The 17130-nt window shown below is 31.6% G+C and overlaps 2 protein-coding genes across 4 annotated transcripts; both read left to right on the plus strand.

Moving 5' to 3' along the window:
- The first annotated feature begins 1795 nt into the window (after positions 1-1795).
- Positions 1796-6035, plus strand: LOC113858010 (glutamate receptor 3.6-like). 2 transcript variants are annotated; one of them, XM_027490402.1, is made up of 7 exons: positions 1796-1897; positions 2075-2350; positions 2448-3787; positions 3891-4168; positions 4243-4274; positions 4646-5052; positions 5494-6035. In XM_027490402.1, the coding sequence occupies exons 2-7, from the start codon at positions 2086-2088 to the stop codon at positions 5869-5871; spliced, it is 2700 nt and encodes an 899-aa protein (XP_027346203.1). In that variant the 5' UTR covers positions 1796-1897; positions 2075-2085; the 3' UTR covers positions 5872-6035. The 2 variants fall into 2 exon arrangements, with proteins under 2 accessions (XP_027346203.1, XP_027346204.1); XM_027490403.1 differs by having other exon boundaries at positions 1821-1864.
- A 5814-nt stretch (positions 6036-11849) lies between these two features.
- On the plus strand, positions 11850-17130 carry LOC113857675 (glutamate receptor 3.6-like). 2 transcript variants are annotated; one of them, XM_027489793.1, is made up of 7 exons: positions 11850-12015; positions 12831-13139; positions 13276-14627; positions 14712-14989; positions 15134-15165; positions 15261-15667; positions 16386-17037. In XM_027489793.1, the coding sequence occupies exons 2-7, from the start codon at positions 12869-12871 to the stop codon at positions 16872-16874; spliced, it is 2829 nt and encodes a 942-aa protein (XP_027345594.1). In that variant the 5' UTR covers positions 11850-12015; positions 12831-12868; the 3' UTR covers positions 16875-17037. The 2 variants fall into 2 exon arrangements, with proteins under 2 accessions (XP_027345594.1, XP_027345593.1); XM_027489792.1 differs by lacking the exon at positions 11850-12015 and adding an exon at positions 12108-12325 and having other exon boundaries at positions 16386-17130.

A 17130-nucleotide genomic window follows, 5' to 3' on the forward strand; every position in this document is an offset into this window, starting at 1 on the left:
GTTTCTCCTTCATCTCTTTCCTCCTAAGCTCTCTGCAACTCCTCATCTTTCATCTCTTTTCTCCCCTCCCAACTTCTATTCCCAAACAGTTTTTTGTCAAAACAAGCAAAGTCGAACAATTATTATTTGTTATCCATATTTGCAGTTTAATCCACTCCAACCCAGGAAAAGTACTTGTAGTTACTTTGGTTAGAACTCAGTTTGGGTTGGGTAAAATTTAATGTTTGCAAGAGTGAGTTGGAGTTTTATAGTGGGTGAGTTGACTTAGGCTAAGTCTCGGGTCAATCGGGCCTGAACAAGAGATTAACTACTTTTTATATTGGTTACTTTGAAGAACATATGTAAATAGTCATGAAACTTTCTACAATTTGTTATCTTTAAGGTTATAAACTTTGAAGTAACATAACTTTTAACATAATATTTTGATTTATACATATTATATGTGTATTTTACAAAAACAAATTTGAGATTATTTAACTTAAACTTTTGAAGGTGGTTTGGACAAACTTTTTTTTTCCTAAAATTTCAATATTTTCTAAATATTTTCTATTTCTTTAGTTATATATATAGAGAGAGAGAAAAGGGTTTTGTTATTTGTGATGGTGTCAATGAAAATTTATAACTATGGAGAAAAAAATTTGTGTTATCTAAAGGAGAATAAAAGATGCAAAAGAAAATATACATTAAATTATCAATATATCATTTGATAAATTTAAGTTGTATTACTAGTTTTCTATTTTATATTTTTAATCATTTGATCTTAATTAATGGTCTAAAATTTTAAAAAAATGTTTTTATTTTTTTAAATTTATAGGAAGACATAAGAATCTACCAATTTTTTTAAGTGTTTTATATTTGATTATTATATTAAATTTAACTTATCTAAATAAGTAAACTTTTTTTGAGAAAGAGGAAAAAACTTCAGTGCTTTCTTTTCATTCATAAAATTCTCACCTAGTAAATTATTCAAGGAGAACCATGTTTCTTATATTACATATACCGACAAACCTCAGCAAAAAGGTATTTAGATTAAACTTCTTTTTAAATTTTATTCTTTAAAATTTAATCATTAAATCATTATTCATGTTTTAATTATCAAACTTTTGAATTTTAGCCTTTAAGACTAATTTTAAGTATGAAAAAATATTTTTTAAAATATTTATTATACTTTAAAGTTTTTATGTAATTAATACATTGTTTTGATAAACAAAAAATATATCACTTTAAATTATTTAATCTTAATCTTAAAATCTGAAATTAATATATTTCATTAAATATTTGGGGAGCTTTTTATTGGTCCCTTAAGTTAGTTATTTTATGGTGTTATAATTTCTTTTAAATAAACACCGCTATAACTTTTTTTTTCTCTTTCTAATTTATCTTTGATTACAATTATAATAATGAGACTAACTCAAGTTAATGGCCGCAAATAGATAAAATGCTCCCTCTAACATAACAATTTCAAAATTTAAACACTTTATAATATTCCTTCAATTTTTTAGTTTGTATATTTATTCGCTGTAACATTCATTCTCATTTCTCATCTAGCCTTTAAACAATTCTTTTCAAAAGAATATAAATTTCACGTATATAAATGTGACAATGAAAAATATTGTATTTCATATTTAATAATCATGCATATATTTTATTAGAATTCTCCTTTTTCCCAAACTTATTTTATAACTAAAATTATTAATATTACTCTTTCAAGAAGAGCTGAATTGTTGAGATCACAGTAGATTATTGAAAGCGCCTAACAACCATGCATACCCACTTGCTATAAAAGCAGGCATTCATAAATGACTTTAAGCTTTTTGGTGAAAGGATTAGGAGACCCATTTCTGTTCTTCCCTTTCACTCGAACGTTTTAGCTTCCTCCATTTTCATGTAAGGAAAAGTATGCTAGCTACTAATTATTTCTTTAAATGAGTTACCGAAATACATATTACAAAAAAAAATGTCACACATATTGTTTCTCTTCTTTCTTTTTCTTTTACCATGTAAATTTAAATATTAACATGTCTCTGCGATGTTTTTTCTTTTTTTTTTTGGTTTGTACTTGTTATGTTTGTAGTAAAATACAGCATGATCAAAGCTTGGATTCTTGTACTTGTGATCTTCTATAGTAGCTTTCTTCCAAAAGGAACCGGCAATGTTTCTCCAAAACCAGGTACCGTTAACATTGGGGCAATTTTATCTGTCAACTCAACAATTGGCAAAGTGGCTAAAGTTGCCATACAAGCAGCAGTGGATGATATAAATTCCAACGCAGCAATTCTCAATGGAACTAAGCTTAACATTTCAATGCAGGACACGAAAATCTCCAATGGATTTCTAGGAATCATTGATTGTACGTCCTAATCAAACACATCACACCTTTGCACGTTTCTCCACACAAACATATTTCTCAATCACTACCTTGTTGATTTTTTATTTTTTTTATACAGCGTTTCTATTGATGGAGAGTGACACAGTGGCCATAATTGGTCCCCAGTACTCAGTTATGGCGCATGTAATTTCTCATATTGCAAATGAGATGCAAGTGCCTCTACTTTCATTTGCTGCAACAGATCCTACACTGACTTCACTACAGTTCCCATATTTTGTAAGGACTACACAGAGTGATCTATATCAGATGGCTACTGTGGCAGAAATTGTTGATCACTTTCAATGGAGAGATGTGATAGCAATTTATGTTGATGATGATCATGGAAGAAATGGGGTAGCTGCATTAGGGGATAAGCTAGCAGAGAAACGTTGTAAAATATCATATAAAGCAACCTTTAGGCCATATAATGTTACCCGAGAAGAAATAAACAGTGCATTAGTTAAGGTAGCTTTAATGGAGTCTAGAGTAATAGTCCTTCACATATACCCTTCTTTTGGTCTGGAAGTACTTCATGTGGCTCAGTCACTTGGCATGATGCGAAGTGGTTATGTGTGGATAGCCACAGATTGGCTTTCTACAGTACTAGATTCAAATCCATCATTGTTCACAACTCCAACTACGAATGATATCCAAGGTGTTATCACCTTGCGCATGTATACCCCAGAATCAGAAATCAAAAGAAAATTTATTTCTAGGTGGACCAAACTGAGCCAGGTAGAAGATCCTACTCATAGTCCATTGGGGTTAAATATTTTTGGTCTATATGCCTATGACACTGTTTGGGTTCTTGCCTATGCACTTGATGCGCTTCTCAAGGATGGGGGAACTTTGTCATTTTCAAATGATTCAAGTCTAAACATTTTAAGAGGGGACACACTTCATCTAGATACTATGGGGGCCTTTCTTAATGGTAGCACGTTGCTGAAAAAAATTTTAGAGGTCAACAAAACTGGCATTACAGGGAAAATGATGTTTGATTCAGATGGAAATTTAATGAATCCATCATATGAAATCATTAATGTGATAGGTAGTGGAATTAGGACGATTGGTTATTGGTCTGAACCCTCTGGCCTCCATTCTGGAGAATCTCCTAATCATTCCAATTCTAGTGAAGGACTGTATGGGGTCATTTGGCCCGGTCAAACAACTAAAACACCTCGTGGTTGGGCTTTTGCAAGCAATGGAAGACCCTTAAGAATTGGGGTGCCACTTAGAATTAGCTACCCTCAATTTGTGACAAGAATTGAGGGTACTGAAATATTTAGTGGTTATTGCATTGATGTGTTCAATGCTGCCTTAAACTTGTTGCCTTATCCGGTTCCCTATAGGTTTATTCCCTTTGGTGATGGTAAAACCGAGCCGTCAATTTCAGACCTTCTTCACATGTTCACAACCGGTGTGAGTACTTCAAGTTTTCATAATCTGTCTTTCTTCACTTTTGTATCCTATTGCTTTGTTTCGTTTTAAATTTTTGCATTGCAATTGCTTCTTTTATGTGTAGGCCTATGATGCCGTGGTGGGGGACATTACAATTACCACAAATAGAACTAAGATAGTGGATTTTACACAGCCATATATTGAGTCTGGGCTAGTTGTTGTGGCACCTATCAAGAAGTTGAAATCAAGTGCTTGGGCTTTCCTCACACCATTCACTCCAATGATGTGGTTTGTGACAGGAATGTTTTTCTTAGTTGTGGGAGTTATTGTTTGGATTTTAGAGCGTCGTGTAAATGATGACTTTAGAGGCCCAGCTCGAAGACAATTTGTCACTATTATTTGGTACAAAATCATCAATCGATCACTTGGATTGTTATCTATTGCTAACACATCTTAATCGTTTATCTTTGCTGCAGGTTTAGCTTTTCAACCCTATTTTTTGCACATAGTAAGTAGTTGAACCTTTTCTTTAGCCATTTTTCCTTGGTGTTTTCTAATGTAGAGAACAGAAACTCAATTTCTTAAAACCAATCAACCTTAAAAGTGTAAGCTATAGCGTGGAAGCTAATGAATGATTTTTCATCCAACACATTTTCTGACACAGATGCCTTTTCCACCTTTAAGAGTGGACAATACATTCATTTTACCTATATTCAATTTTGAACATGGAATTGCAAGTATCCAATTCATGATCACATGAACATAAAAGCTTTAGTACCATATCAATAATTAAAAAGTTCCTGAAAACACGTAATAAGAAAGCTGAAAAGTGGGGTTATAGAATTGATTTTGATATCCTAGAAAACCCCTTCTATGCAGGAGAGAAAACTGTCAGCACCCTTGGTCGCTTAGTGCTAATCGTATGGCTATTTGTGGTTTTGATACTCAACTCTAGCTATATTGCAAGCCTTACTTCCATCCTTACAGTGGAACAACTCTCCTCTCCAGTTAAAGGAATTGAAAGCTTAGTAACAACCAACGACCGCATTGGTTTCTGGAAAGGTTCATTTTCTGAAAATTATCTAACTGAGGAACTCAACATACACAGATCCAGGCTTGTTCCTCTCAACTCTCCATCAGAATATGAAAAGGCCTTAAAGGATGGACCAGCAGGTGGTGGTGTTGCGGCAATAATAGATGAACGTGCTTACTTGGAGCTCTTCCTAGCAACCAGATGTGAATTTAGTATTGTCGGTCAAGAGTTCACCAAGATGGGATGGGGTTTTGTAAGTGCATAAATCCATTTCTTTTTGTGCTTGAAGATGTCTAAGAATATTCTTTCTAAAATTTGAAGATACTATTTATGTGTACAGTGCATTTCTATTCTCGTACCTAATTTTTGTTCTCTCTTAAGTCTTCTTAACAAAGTTTAATATGGAAAGATAAGGAGATTCATTTCACTTGTCGACGAAATAAAGGTGGATCAGGCACGAAAATCAACAAAAATTTAAAATCTATTTTTTAAAACTTATAAGGGCATCATTAACTGATAAATTCATAGGAAGCATGTGAATCCCACACAGTATTATAATAAACTATTGATTATCTATCTCTATACACTTAGTAGACCAAGTCCATCTTAAAACGGTTAAATTCATTCTGGTGCTTACGATCATCATATTGTCGACAACAACTTAGTTTGAACATATTTTAAATGTTATATGCAGGGCTTCCCAAGGGAATCTCCTCTAGCCATTGACTTGTCAACTGCAATCCTAAAACTATCAGAGAATGGTGAGCTTCAGAGAATTCATGACAAATGGCTAACAAGAAGTGCTTGCAGCTCGGAAGGTGCAAAACAAAGCATCGATCGACTTGAGTTAAAAAGCTTTTGGGGTCTCTTCTTACTGAGTGGCATAGCATGCTTCATTGCTCTCCTTTGCTATGTTATTAAAATGGTCTATCATTTTAGCAGGCACTCCAACAGTAACCTTGAAGGATCATCACACACTACTCGTCTTCAATCATTCTTTACCTTTGTGAATGAAAAAGAAGAGGAAGACATACAGGCCACAGACAAGGCAAATGGAGAAGTGCTCTTGTAGTAAGGTAGTAATGAAGATAGATATTTGGATTTGGATGACTAAAGTGTTCGCGTCCATGTCACTGCCTAAGGTCGACTATCAAAACATGTACTAAATCTAGAATTACTTGTAATTTAACACCTTCAATAGTTATCAACCGTAAACAATGCTAATCAGTAGAAAACTAGGTTGACTTTTTCGCGAACGTCTTATTCCATAACATTGCAAACTTGGCGATGGGTATTTATCCCATTCCACAAAAGACATGAATCTGTGATAGCAGGACTCTCTTTTCCAATTGAACACCCTACTCCTACCGGTCCAAACATCACCCGACAGCCAAACTAATGACAGACCACAACTTTAAAGGGTTCTTTCATACTGCAGAGTCCAAGATGCTGCAAAATAAATGATGTTTTGCATCTAAAGGTAAGACTAAACCCTAACCGGCAGTGCTAACATGAGTGCCAAATCACATGCACTATTTTACATGAAAAGAAAAGGTGTTCCATTGCTTCTTCTTCCTCATTACTTAAAACACAAAGATCAGTGTCATCAAGTAAAGGAACTCCCTTGGATGATAAACTCTGTCTTGTTAGAAGTTTACCCGAGATTACTCTCCACGCTAGTGCCCCCCACTCCTATAGAAAAGGAAAAGAAGAAGAAGAATGATGGCAGGACCGAATACCAAAATAGCAAAATTAGGGTTAAAAGTTCTTTGTCTTATTAATCAAACTCCTATTTGTATTATATTATATTTTTAAAAACAGAAAACATCTTTTAAAACAGAAATTAAACATGCTCTTAATTTTGGACTATTCTGGCTCTCCAACACTTGAACGTCTTCGGCCTAGCAACAGCAAATAAGCTTTACTACATTCAAATTTGGATTTGATATGACAAAGTTTTCATTTTCAGACTCTGTAGACTCTTGTAATTAATCAAATTTGTTCGCAATTTATTATAAAAGTTGTAGCACTGGATGTTAACTTTCATTTGGCATTAGCCCCACCCAGTTTGGATACGTATAGCTCAAGATACGAGCTTTAGATGATGCGAAGGTTAAAATCCGAAAACATCAGACGATGCAAGAGATGGTGCACCAGACGATGCAATACAGAAGGCTCTTTTAACTCATTTTTCACCGAGATAGAAATCAAATTACGTGTTGAGTAAAGAACTTAGGAGTTGTGGATCTTTCTCTTATCTTTCAAACGACATAGTATCCACCAAAAGGATAAGTACAGCTAAAGATATGCCATTTTAGACAATGTGAAGGTCATACTGTGTAAAAACTATGAACTGCTCTTTCATTCCATCGAACGATCCTTCTTGCATTTGTAGAAAGAGAGAAGGTTATAAGGGATAAATCTATGAAATTAAACATATAGTTTTTCACAAAGATCTAATTGAGCAGTTGTTTCAAATCTCAACCACATCACTCTAATCAAGCATGAAATCAGTTTAAAAATGGGTTAAGTTAATTATTAATTGATCAATCGTCAAAGACAAAACGTGCAAGAACTGTTAATAAATATTGAAAATATCTTATTTCTATTAAAAACCAGAGTTTTGTTAGCTTAGGGCTGAGTTTAAATATTAACGGGTAGAAATTTTTTATAAAAAAAATATATAATTATTATATTAAAGTTATAAATATTTTTTTAATAAAATTTTTCTATTATTAATGCTTATTGTATCTTTTCCATCTAATAGCTAATTCTCTCAACTATTATATTGAATGGTTAAAAAAAAATTGTCTTTGAAAAGTATTTTCTGACATCCTACCCTTACCCTTACCCTTACCCTTACGCTTTATCTTTCCACAATTTAGTGTTTTTCCTATTTCCAACCTTCCTCTTAATATTTGAACAAAATCCGATGTTGTTACCCATGGGCACCTTTCTGACTTCCCTAAATCCCTCTTTTCTCCTTTATAAAAACCAATGGTATTCAATTCCCCATACTCTGAAGACTGAAATTTGACCCAAAAAATATCATCTTCTTTCAAAATCTTCCAGTCTCACTTACTCAAGCACACTTTACAAAGCAATTATATGTGAAACTACTCACCTGAAACAGCTCTTGAAATTAATTTTTAAGAGTAGTTATGTTATGACAACTTCTCTCTAAAGGTTAGCCACATTTTATTTTATATTTTATGCCAAAAATTTATTTATTCTATTTTTATCAATATCATCTACTCCACTATTTGATATTTTATATTTTTACATATATTTATATTTCTCCATCTATTATCTTTATTATTTATACTTTCTTTGTTAAAATCATAATAATTATATAATATCATATAAATTATTTAAAATTCACATAATTAAGAAAAAATATTAAATATTTTGACAAAGTTTTTCCTATTTCAACTTTCTGATATTGTCAAACACATATATAGACCAAGTATTATTACAATAAAAAAATTAAATTTTTTTTTTTTATAAAGTTTACCTTAACTTATTAAACATCTCCAAAGTTCCAAGCAACAATACATATGAAAGAGAATTGAAGCAAAGCATTTAAATAATTTAAATAAGAAAAATCAAAAATAAATGTGAGGGATTATATACATTTATGTCTACAAATAAATTTAAAAATATAGTTTACACAATGTTTCCTTAAAAAATATATTGTATAAATATGCACACCTCTCCCTCTAAAGCTATTTAATTATCTTATAAGAAATGTAGAAAATCAAAATGATAAAAAATACTGAATATTTACAAATATGTGAAATAAAGGTAAAACTTGATGAATTTAAGGAAAAAAAAATTATTAATGTCAAAAGAGAATGGATTTCTTAGATTAACTGGGATCTTAATTTGTTCATGCTACAAAGTGCGCCAAATAAAGAAACACTCATAATATTTTCAGTTAGTGCCATTTATTTGCTTTAAACACTTTATAGAAAACTAAAAAATCAAGAGCATGTTTGATTTACTTTTTAAAAACTAAAAATAATTTTTAAAAAGCAAATCAAACATACTCTAAATTTATTTTATTTTTAATTATTTAAATATATGAATTTAAAAATAATTATTAAAATAAATAAAAACTTATATATACATTTTATTTTCAATTAATTACCCTAAAACATCCATGATACTTGGTGAGTAGCAGGTGGTGGAATTGGACGCCAACACGAAGCAGAAAAGAAGGCCCCACAAATTGCGTGCAGTCACTACTACATCGTGCTGCAACAGAAATTGATGAATTGTCAATCCACCACTCAACTTGGATATCTATGTAACGTCCAATTGCTGGCCGGATTGTACAATGAGAGTTGAAAACAAAAATTGACTCCAAATGATATTTTCTGTGCAATTCTTAAACTTGGCGGACTTGTAATTTTTTTAATATTTTAAAAATTACAAAGTATTTATATATTTTAAATAAATTACTAATTCTACTATTAGTTATAATTATTTCATATGTAAGAGAAAATAAAATAATTAATAATTACATGCATCAATATGAAAATGACATTTTATTTAAATTATAGACTATTTTGATAAATTTTCAAAATTATAAAAATTAAAATAATTAATGATTGCATGAGATCAAAGTTAAAATAACGTGTTAATTAGTTTAAGGATTATTTTATTAAATTTTAAAAATAAACTAAATTAATAATTTACTGAGTATTTCTCAAAAACAATATCTTTGTGGTTCAAAACGATTTTAAAGAAAAAACAGTATTGACACTTTAAATAGCAACAAAATTAGCCGTTAGATGATTTTTATGTATAAAGTATTAATGTATATTATTAAATAAAGAAACTTTTAAACATAATTAAGAGTATATTATATAATCATTTAAAATTTTAAAAGAGTAAATGTTGTAATATATGAAGTAAATAGATAATTTTTTTATTTTAAGAATTTATGAAAAATTCAAATTTTAAATAAATACTAAACTAAAAAATATCCCACAATTCTAAGTAATTTCCCTATATTATATTTATTTTTAGTTCAATATTATTTTGACTATCTCTATTCAATTTAATTACATTCAAATATTCTTATTACTAATTATAATACTTAATTATTTTAAATTTATAAAATGTAATAAATTTTAAACTAATCATATATTATATTTTTAATTATTTAAAAAATTATAAAATTCTTAATACGTGATTTAAGAATTGTTGTGGTTTAAAACGCCATAAAATCATTTTTGTAGACAACGCACATAATTATCACAAATTCATGGATGTGAATTTTATTTTCTTTTGTTTTTTGAGAAATTTTAGCAAACATATTTTAGAACACATTTTTTAATCAACTTTTATATACTTATTCTATTTTTAAAAAAATTCAAATAATTTGTTTCCTAAATTAATTATTTTTCAAAATTACTTATATTTTTGGAAAAATATCAATTACATGATATATATTAAAAGTTACGTTACTAGAATATTTTCTTATAATCATGAATAGAAATTTTAGTTGAAAGTGTTAAACAAAACTTAAATACAGTTTGTTGATATTATTTTTTAATTATTTTTAAAATTTTATCTTAATAATCTTCTGTAACATTATATATATATATATATATATATATTATTAAAATAAATTTATTATTTTAATTAATAAACCTTACAACAGAACTTAAATATTTTCCGTCATTATCCGGTTCGGTGGAGAGTGAGTGTAATCCTTAAGCACTTAGCGGAGGGCCCATTGACCATTAGCTATTATTAATTGTATGGGGAAAATGTGATCAATTGTTTATTTCACATCACTGTTCATACGTTTTCATTTCATTTTCGCAGTTTAAATCATTCTCCCCGAATAAGTGTTTGAGAAATTAATTTAACTAGAAGTCAACCTTGTAAAGCATGGGTTTATTTTGAAAATTCTTTTTTGAAAGACTTTTTATTTAATTGAAAATTAAGATAAAATATCATAATTAATTAATTATGAATAATATTTTAAGAATTATGTTCATATTTATTACTTAAATAAAAAAATACTTTGAATATACAACCTTTTATAATTTAATTAGTCACCATAAACTAATTATAGATATTTAATTATCAAGTATAGTATTTAATTTACAGTCATACATAAGATTGATAATTGTTTAAAAAAAAACTGAAAATACACTCAAGTAAAGAGTAAAAATTTGTCAAATTTGCTTATGTAGTTAACTAATAGAAGTTAAAGTAATTTAGGTGGCATATCAAGAATTTGCATCTCAATTTTTATCTATTATAATAGATATATAAATTTTGATTTTCATGACAAATAACCATTTAATTGTTATATTGACATTTTTATTTTAAATTTATATCTGCATCATTTGTTTTTGTTATATATAACTTTTGTGTAGGGAAAGTACCTACAAATGATATATATATATATATATATATATATATATATATATATATATTCTTAAAACATCCCAGTAATAATGGAGTTAATATTACAAAATAAGTATTAGATAAAAAATATTCAATATCTTTATAATATATAAAAATATTTAGAATGATATAGAGATTTTTAAAATAATTATAGATATATAGAAGATAGGACTATAAATTTTCATATAAAACTAATATATTATTTGTTGGATTTATTTCTGTGTCACTTCTTAATGCTTAATTTCCAAAACATTTAGCTGTTTTGTAATTTTTCACTAAAAATGGTGCCATAATTGAATAGAATTTTTTTAGGCTCTTTTGTCCCAGATTTTGGTTCTCTTCTAATATTTTTACAAGTGTTTAGATGAGTTTATACAAAATTTATTTAATATTATAAAAATAACATAATTTATTTAAATTTGGTGTTTTAGTTTAATAAACTTGTAATAAGTGGCCTTATGGAACATAAACATAACTTAATTTGTGTTTTCCCACCAAAATATTTTGACCTGAATTGTGAATTGCAGTAATTGGCACCACCAGCTTCATCGCATTTCACAGCAATAAACAGAGTGGCCTGAGGGAAGAGCCCCAAGGGAACAGAGAGAGAGGTGCACATCACACTCACATCACACTTGTGCTTGTGTTTAATGTGGACACTGGATGAGGACATTCTCCTACAACAACCTTTGCCACTTCAAACCCAAAGATATAGATGCTAAGGTCCCTTTTGGCCTTTTAATTAATATAAAGCAAAAGGAAAAGAAAGAAACAAGAATATCCTCAGGTGATTCAGCTTTAATTTCTAGGAACATTATCATCAACAGCACCAGCAGTTATATTTCCTTTTAAGATCTACCCTTTTTCTTCTCCTCCCAATTTTCTATTCTTTTGGAAAATCTTATCCTGATTCCCATTTTGGTTCCCTCTTCAAGTAAAGTTGATCTTTTATTATTATTATTATTATTATTATTATTATTATTATTTTGGGTATATATGTAAAGTTGATATTTTTATTCTCAAATTGAACCAAACGTCAAGATTTCTGTACCATTTTGCTGCTAAATGTAGATATCAGCTACTTTGTAAAAAATCAGGTACTTTCATCCTTTTGAATAAAGTTCTAATCTTTACGTGTGACTTTTTTCTTCTTGCAATCTGATACTTTTTGGCTTTAATGGCTGGCACTTGCTTTATTCTTTCCCATCTTATTTCTGTGTAAGTGATGCAGATTGCATCTTTGTGCCTGTGTTTCTGTTTTGGGTTACTTTGCCTGGAACTAACTTTAGACTGTTAGTACCAACCAAGGTCTTGATTGGGAGCTACACTTCATGCTTAGTGCCTTTTGTTTAAACTTTAAAGTTGAGTATAATTGGTTTTAAACCATTGAATAATTAAGATGCATGTATAAATTAATCTGAATCATGGAGTTTTAATGGATAGCGTGTTTTTCATTGAAAAGTTTATGAGCTGAATTTTCAACTCTAAAACAAACAAGGACAAAAGGACAGTTTCTGGGATGAATGTTTAATCTCTTACTTTCTTATATCCCTTTTATTATTTTAACATTTTAGGGTGTTGCTTTGCTTGTTTGTGGAGCAGTGTGATTGGGACTGGCTTTTCAATAGGCAACTGCAACCATGATTATTGGAGTTTGGATTGTGGTGTTGATGATTCTCTCAAATGGGTTATCTACAACTGGGGTTGTTTTGGATAATTCCACAATACCTGCTTTTGTAAATGTTGGAGTTCTATACTCTTTCAATACCAGTGTTGGTAGAATTGTGAAAATTGCTGTAGAAGCTGCAGTTGAAGATGTAAATTCTGATCCATCTATTCTTGGTAAAACTAAGTTGAAGGTCTCACTGCAGGAAGATTCTAAATACACAGGCTTTTTGAGCATTGCTGAGGGTACATCCTTCAACATTTATTATATTCCCTCTTTTTGTGTGTTTTAAAACTTAAAAAGCATCTTTTTAATGTAGACTTGTTACTTCATGTTTGGCTGATTATATATAGTTCTTGTTTTACATAAATTGTGTAACAGTATTGCAACTCATGGCAACACACACTGTGGCTATAATTGGCCCCCAGACCTCTACAACAGCTCATGTCATATCTCACATAGCAAATGAGCTACAAGTTCCTCTTCTATCATTTTCAGCCACTGACCCTACCCTTTCTTCACTTCAATTCCCATTCTTTATCAGAACTGCTTTTAGCGACATTTATCAAATGACTGCAATAGCAGACTTTGTAAACCACTTTGGATGGAGGGAGGTCATTGCAGTTTATGGTGATGACGATCACGGGAGGAATGGAATTGGTGCATTAGGGGATAAGCTGGCTGAGAGACGCTGCAAGATATCATTTAAAGCACCTATGAGTGCTGAGGCAACTAGGGAGGAGATCACTGATGTGCTTGTTCAAGTAGCCCTCGCTGAATCCCGGGTTATAGTTCTTCACTCAAGTACTACTTGGGGCCCAAAAGTGTTAAGTGTCGCAAAGTCTTTAGGAATGATGGAAAATGGGTATGTTTGGATTGCAACTAATTTTCTGTCTACTCGGTTGGATATAGATAGTCCTCTATCTTCAGATGTAACAGATGACATTCAAGGAGTCATTACACTTCGTATGTATATACCAGATTCAAAGCTCAAGAAATGGTTTGTTTCTAAGTGGAAAAACTTGACTATTGGAAAGACTGCTAATGGTTCCCTTGGTTTGAGTACTTATGGTATCTTTGCATATGATACTGTTTATGTGCTTGCTCATGCACTTGAGGCATTTTTCAAACAAGGCAACCAAATCACTTTTTCAAATGATCCAAAGTTATCTGAACTACGTGGGGACAACATGCATCTTGATGCTGTGAAAATCTTCAATGAAGGGAATCTGTTGCGTAAAAGTATTTATGAGGTTAACATGACTGGTGTATCAGGTCTGTTTAAGTATACATCTGATGGAAACCTTGTTAATCCAGCATATGAAATCATCAATGTAATTGGATCAGGCACTCGGAGGATTGGTTATTGGTCCAATTACACTGGTTTATCTATTGTTCCTCCAAAATCACTGTATTCAAAGCCACCTAACCGTTCCAGTTCAAGCCAAAAGCTACTCCCTGTGTTTTGGCCAGGAGAAACAACTCAAAAGCCTCGTGGTTGGGTGTTTCCAAACAATGGAAGGATGTTAAAAATTGGAGTGCCAAAAAGAGTTAGTTACCGTGAATTCATTTCTCAAGTACAAGGCACTGACATGTTCAAGGGATTCTGCATTGATGTATTTCTTTCTGCAGTGAACTTGTTGCCCTATGCTGTCCCTTATAAATTTATTTCATATGGGGATGGTTACAGCAATCCTAGTAACACTGAGCTTGTCCGTCTGATAACGGCGGGTGTGAGTATCATTGCAATAACATTTGTGAAGTTTAGATGTTTCATGTGGTACTTTTCTGAGACCAATTTTTTTCTCACCATACAGGTCTTTGATGCTGCAGTAGGTGACATTACAATTACTACAGAAAGAACAAAGATGGTGGATTTTACTCAGCCATATATTGAGTCTGGTCTAGTAGTTGTAGCATCAGTTAAGAAGACAGATTCCAATGCTTGGGCATTTTTAACACCGTTCACACCAAAGATGTGGACTGTCACGGCTGTCTTTTTCCTACTAGTGGGAGCTGTTGTCTGGATTTTAGAGCATAGGCTGAATGATGATTTTAGGGGACCTCCCAAGAAACAAGTGGTCACAATTTTGTGGTAAGGAAAGCTTCTCTTGCTATCTCCTCTCTCTTTGCTCAAGATCACCCTACCCATGCTGCTGATCCCTACATTAATCATACTGGATTCACTTATGGCTTTAGATATATTTGTAACTTCTTCTATTTGTTTTATATTTGACAGGTTTAGTTTTTCAACTATGTTTTTTGCTCACAGTAAGTGTCAGTACTTTGTCTTATGTGACATCTATGGTCCATGTGTAAGTGGTGGCTACTTTTTTATCAACTTGCTCTTTTTATGTACCATGCAGGGGAAAATACTGTGAGCACTCTTGGTCGCTTTGTGCTGCTTATCTGGTTATTTGTAGTTCTTATTATTAATTCAAGTTACACTGCAAGCCTGACTTCAATCCTCACAGTGCAACAACTTTCTTCACCTGTTAAAGGCATTGAAAGTTTAGTAAACAGCAAAGAGCCTATTGGCTATTTGCAGGGTTCTTTTACTCGAACTTATTTGATTGAGGAAATTGGTATTGATGAATCCAGACTAGTTCCTCTTAAAACAGCAGAAGAAACCACAGAAGCACTGGAAAAAGGTCCACAAAAGGGTGGTGTTGCTGCATATGTTGATGAACGTGCTTACATCGAGCTCTTCCTTTCTAGCCGCTGTGATTTTAGTGTTGTAGGTCAAGAGTTCACCAGAAACGGTTGGGGATTTGTAAGTATCTCCTTACCTGTGGTCCTAATTCTCTTTCTAAGTCATGATCTTCACAATGTAATTTGAAACTGGCATGCTTTTCTCTTTCTTTTTCTATTCCTCCTTTTCTAAAGAAAGCGTGGATGTATTTTTCTCTTGATTTGAAACTTTGTTCTGCTATCTATGTTGTCCATTGTAATATGTCAAGCATGAAGCTATACTAAATCCAGAGAAAACTTCACTGCAAAATCTTAATGTACAAGTTTATAATTATTCCTAACTTCGAATATTAAATAGACTCCATTTTTGTGGTCTAACATAACTCTGCACAGCCATCAAGTTTAAAATAAATATCCTACATAAGAATACTTGCATACATTAGTAATATTATCATAGATATTCATAATTTTCAATGTTTTCTACACATTCTCCCTGCCATGTTGCAACTTTATTTAGTCAACGCAAATTTGACTGAACATCATGCAGCTGTTGCTTGATTATTTGTTACCAGAATGTATTCTCTTTCCTATTAACTACTGAATTGAGCTCAACTTGTTGTTCTAAAACAAAAAGAAAGTGTTGGTAGGGCATTACCTTCCCTGCATTTTTAAGCTACATATTTTGTCATGTTAGCAACTTAGCACTGTAATTTTGTTCAAGGTTAATTGTTAGTTCCCTTATTTGAAGTTATCAAATAATGGTAGCATTTCACTACTTCTTGTCCTTCATTTTTGTTCAGGCCTTTCCGCGAGACTCACCATTAGCAGTTGACCTCTCAACTGCCATATTGGAGTTGGCAGAGAATGGTGATCTACAAAGGATCCATGACAAATGGCTTTTGAACAGTGCTTGCTTATCACAAGGTGCCAAGCTTGAAGTGGACAGACTCAATCTGAGAAGCTTTTGGGGCCTCTATTTAGTGTGTGGATTGGCATGTGTGCTTGCTCTCGTCATATATCTTATTCAGACCATGAGGCAGTACCATAAGCACTGTCCTGAGGAAATTGAATCTTCTGCTTCTGTTGGGCAAGGCTTAGGATCTTCACGTTTGAAGACATTCCTTTCATTTGTTGATGAAAAGGAAGAGATAGTTAAGAGCCGGTCCAAGAGAAAGAAAATGGAGGGCATATCATACAGAAGCACAAGTGAGGTTGGATCCTCCATCTCCTCCAACAAAAGATATTCTCAGTCATCATCAAACATTATTGATTCAGCTAATGAAACCTAACTGTTTATTTGTTCCACATGATTTTGAACCCTGTTCTACTAACTATTTGCGTATCACTCTTTAATCTTCATTTCCTAATGCAACTGTTTATTTTTACATTTGGTTTTCTTTTTCTTAAGTACATAAGTTTGTAGGATATATCACTTTGTGTGTGACTGTAATCTAAGAGAGTGGGGGACAAGGTGCCTTTGCAAATTATATTCTTAATGATTTATGTGGGATACATAACATTGAATGAAATCATCTCAATATTATT

The sequence above is a fragment of the Abrus precatorius genome, unplaced genomic scaffold (assembly GCF_003935025.1).
Source record: "Abrus precatorius isolate BTA unplaced genomic scaffold, Abrus_2018 Scaffold2, whole genome shotgun sequence".
NCBI lineage: Eukaryota > Viridiplantae > Streptophyta > Magnoliopsida > Fabales > Fabaceae > Abrus > Abrus precatorius.